Source organism: Drosophila yakuba, chromosome 2L, assembly GCF_016746365.2.
Source record: "Drosophila yakuba strain Tai18E2 chromosome 2L, Prin_Dyak_Tai18E2_2.1, whole genome shotgun sequence".
Taxonomy (NCBI): domain Eukaryota; kingdom Metazoa; phylum Arthropoda; class Insecta; order Diptera; family Drosophilidae; genus Drosophila; species Drosophila yakuba.
Genome location: NC_052527.2, coordinates 28,551,879 through 28,554,815, shown reverse-complemented (window position 1 = coordinate 28,554,815; position 2,937 = coordinate 28,551,879). Strand labels below are relative to the sequence as shown.

The following is a 2,937-nucleotide window of genomic DNA, read 5'->3' as shown; positions in this document are numbered from 1 at the left end:
GGCGATTTGTGGGCGTTTGAGTGAGCGTGGCAATATGGGTCAACAAACTTGCGATGTGTCTATGTCTCTGGAGTCTGCATGCTTAATCTCAACTTTCTCGTTTTTATAGTTCCTGAGATGTCGACGTTCATACGCACAGACAGACGGGCATGACCAGATCGACACGGCTATTGATCTTGTCGGAAAACCTTCCTTCTGGCTGTTACATACTTTTCAATGAATCTAGTATACCCTTTTACTCTACGAGTAACGTGTATAAAAATCACGTCACCAGCGGTTTGCACACGTCAACCAGGAAGGTTAAAACTGCTCACGTTACCGACCTGAAGTTCGAAAGCGGGGGCGCCGGCGTGCCAGAGAACACCGTGTGCGGAAAACAATAACAAAACCCTTTTGTGAAGAAGGGGGGAAGACGACACGGGGTATCGAAAGCACAAAGTCACTCATACACACAGGCCCGTTGGAGCGCGAGACTGGGTATGCAGCCGCAAAACCGTTAACGACTAACGCACACAGTTGGGAATTCCGTGGGAGGCATGTACACGGAGGAGAATCCCGTTACCGGTACAGGCCCCGCGTAATAACAGCACAAGGAGTAGAAGGAAAACCGAGGTTTCGTCGCGGCGAGGACAGCTAGAGTCCGTCTTTTAAAATCGAATCGGCAACATGGCAACACGTGCAGCTAATGGAGTAGGGACTCCGATTCCTATCTCCAGCTTCTGGCATCACCCCTGGTGTCGCTATCCCCATCCCCGGTTGGAGGATGAGATGATGGCCGAGGGGCCGCTCATATGCGTCTCCCTCTTATCAGGGAGCGAGGAGGATGACGGGGGTGAGACGGTCACCCCGGAGGTGTCATCGGACAAGAGGAGGAGGTCCGGGTAGCGAGGGCCACTCTGCGCCGGTTCGGACGGATGGTGGAGGATCAAAAGACAGTCGCGGCCCAGGCCGCGTGGCAGGAGGAGGAGGCGTTTTGGGCACCGCAAAAAGCGCCGGCGCAGCCGCAGCCACTGCCGTTGGCAGAGCCGCCATTGCCGTTGGCGGAGCCGCCATTGCCGCTGCCGCCGTTACTGCCGACGCATCCACCGTTGCCACCGACACCACCGCCGCCGTTGCTGCAGCGACAGCCGTAGTTGTTGCTGCAGCTACGCCCGGCGCAGCCGTCAGCAACACCGACGCCGGCGCCACCAGCCATACCGACACCTCCATCCCCGGTGCGAGTGGCAGCAGTCCTGGGACGTGGACCAGGCGCACGTCGCACAGACGCTGCGCACGATCGGCCGCCGGTGGCACCAGCAGACGATGACGTGGACGGGGCCGCACCACCGGAGGCGGAAGACACGCCGGAGGCCCCCGTCTGGGAGGAGGTGGGCGCGGTCGGATAGAGGCAGGTCGACCAGCGAGCGCGCGATCCGCGCATACGCACCGGGACAGAGGAAGATAGCCTGGCAGAAAACCCGGAGAAGGTCCGTGACTACGGCTCGCGCCCCCACCACCAAAGTTGTCACGGCAGGAGTCGTCCCTCGAATCTGGCCAGCCGCCACAGCGACCCTACCCCCGCAGGCAGAAGTCGCTAAACGAGAAGCCTTGGAGGGAGCTGGCGCTCGAGGAGGCCGTGCTGCAGGCGTGCAGACGGCACAAGGACCGTTGGGCCAAGTTGCTCGTACAGGACGGCTAGCAGTTTCGCCTAAAGGTGCGTTGCGGGGGCGAGATGAGGGTGTATACACCCCAATAAACGAGGAAAACGAGAGATAATCAACTTATTGATTAGGACATGGACATGGGAGGGTGTTGGGCCCTGCACAAAGGTGCGAAATCATCCGCAGTATCGGACGATAGGGGTGACGCGGGACCAGGTACGCGGGTCTGCAATTCGACGTGAGGCTGCCACGGGCGCAGAAACGAAAGGGGGCACTTGCTGCCGCAAGTTGGCCTCCAGGGCATATGAAGGTAGTTGGAGAAGGGCGCAAGGATCGAGATGCCGAGTCGAGATGCTGAACGACAGCACTGGACCTTGGACTCGAACCGGCCAAAGGACAGTGAGTGGTCAAACGGAGCAGCTCTCGTCTAGATGGATTTCAGTATAAAATCAATGGTCGGAAGTTATTTCCTCGCGGAAATTAGTTTTTGGCGATTACCTCAAACTTCATTAAAGAAATTTCGCATATGTTTGGTTGAACGTACGGTTTTTCAAATGCTGGAGAACGAACTGACTTCTCCAAAGATTCGTTGCCTTGCTGCAGCGTACTTTTGTGCTCTAATATGATATGGCTGGGGGTAGTTGACATTATTCGGTGTTGACTTGTCCGGTTTATTAATTGACTCGTTGGGACTTTCGTCTGCACTATGTTCGGTTGAGTTGGGTGATACATTCACTGCCTCGGATGCGTCGCGTGGCTGTTCTTGAAAGGCGCATCCAAAGGATTGTTTTCCGAAGGATTACACTTTTGGAATTTGGAACTTAAACGCATTCTTCGCTCTACACCCCAAGCAAAAGATTGAGCGAACTTCGAGACAATCGTCAAAATGTTCATTTTTGTTGCAATCCAACACTTCAGTTGCTTGCGTTGTATTGCTGCAACTTCAGCTGACTCGCTATCAATAAATTCTTGTTCTATCTTAGATACGAATAATCGTTGCTGAAAACTACTCTTCAATGGTTGAGTTTTTGTTTGCCTACAGAATTGTACGTGCGTACGCATTTCTGCCCTAAGATGAGCTAATGTGTCTATACGCAAATGCATAAGTTCATAGCGATGGCTTTGCATGTCGTACAAGAAGCCTCACTAACGATTCTTCTAAGATCGGACTGCTCAAACGAGATAAGAGCTTTTCCACTTGGAATGAATAGTCCTCGAAAGGTTATTTTTCGTCTTGACGCCTCTTGTTTATGAGCTCCCAAATGTCCATATCCGTATCGCTTTCTTTGAACCTATC

At 53.9% G+C, this 2,937-nt stretch overlaps 1 protein-coding gene across 1 annotated transcript; it reads right to left on the bottom strand.

Annotated features, from left to right (window-relative positions):
• Nucleotides 1-925: 925 nt before the first annotated feature.
• On the bottom strand, nt 926-1,420 carry LOC122319484 (uncharacterized PE-PGRS family protein PE_PGRS20-like). Its single transcript, XM_043206814.1, has one exon. It carries the CDS (start codon nt 1,418-1,420, stop codon nt 926-928), a length of 495 nt encoding a protein of 164 aa, XP_043062749.1.
• Nucleotides 1,421-2,937: the final 1,517 nt, after the last annotated feature.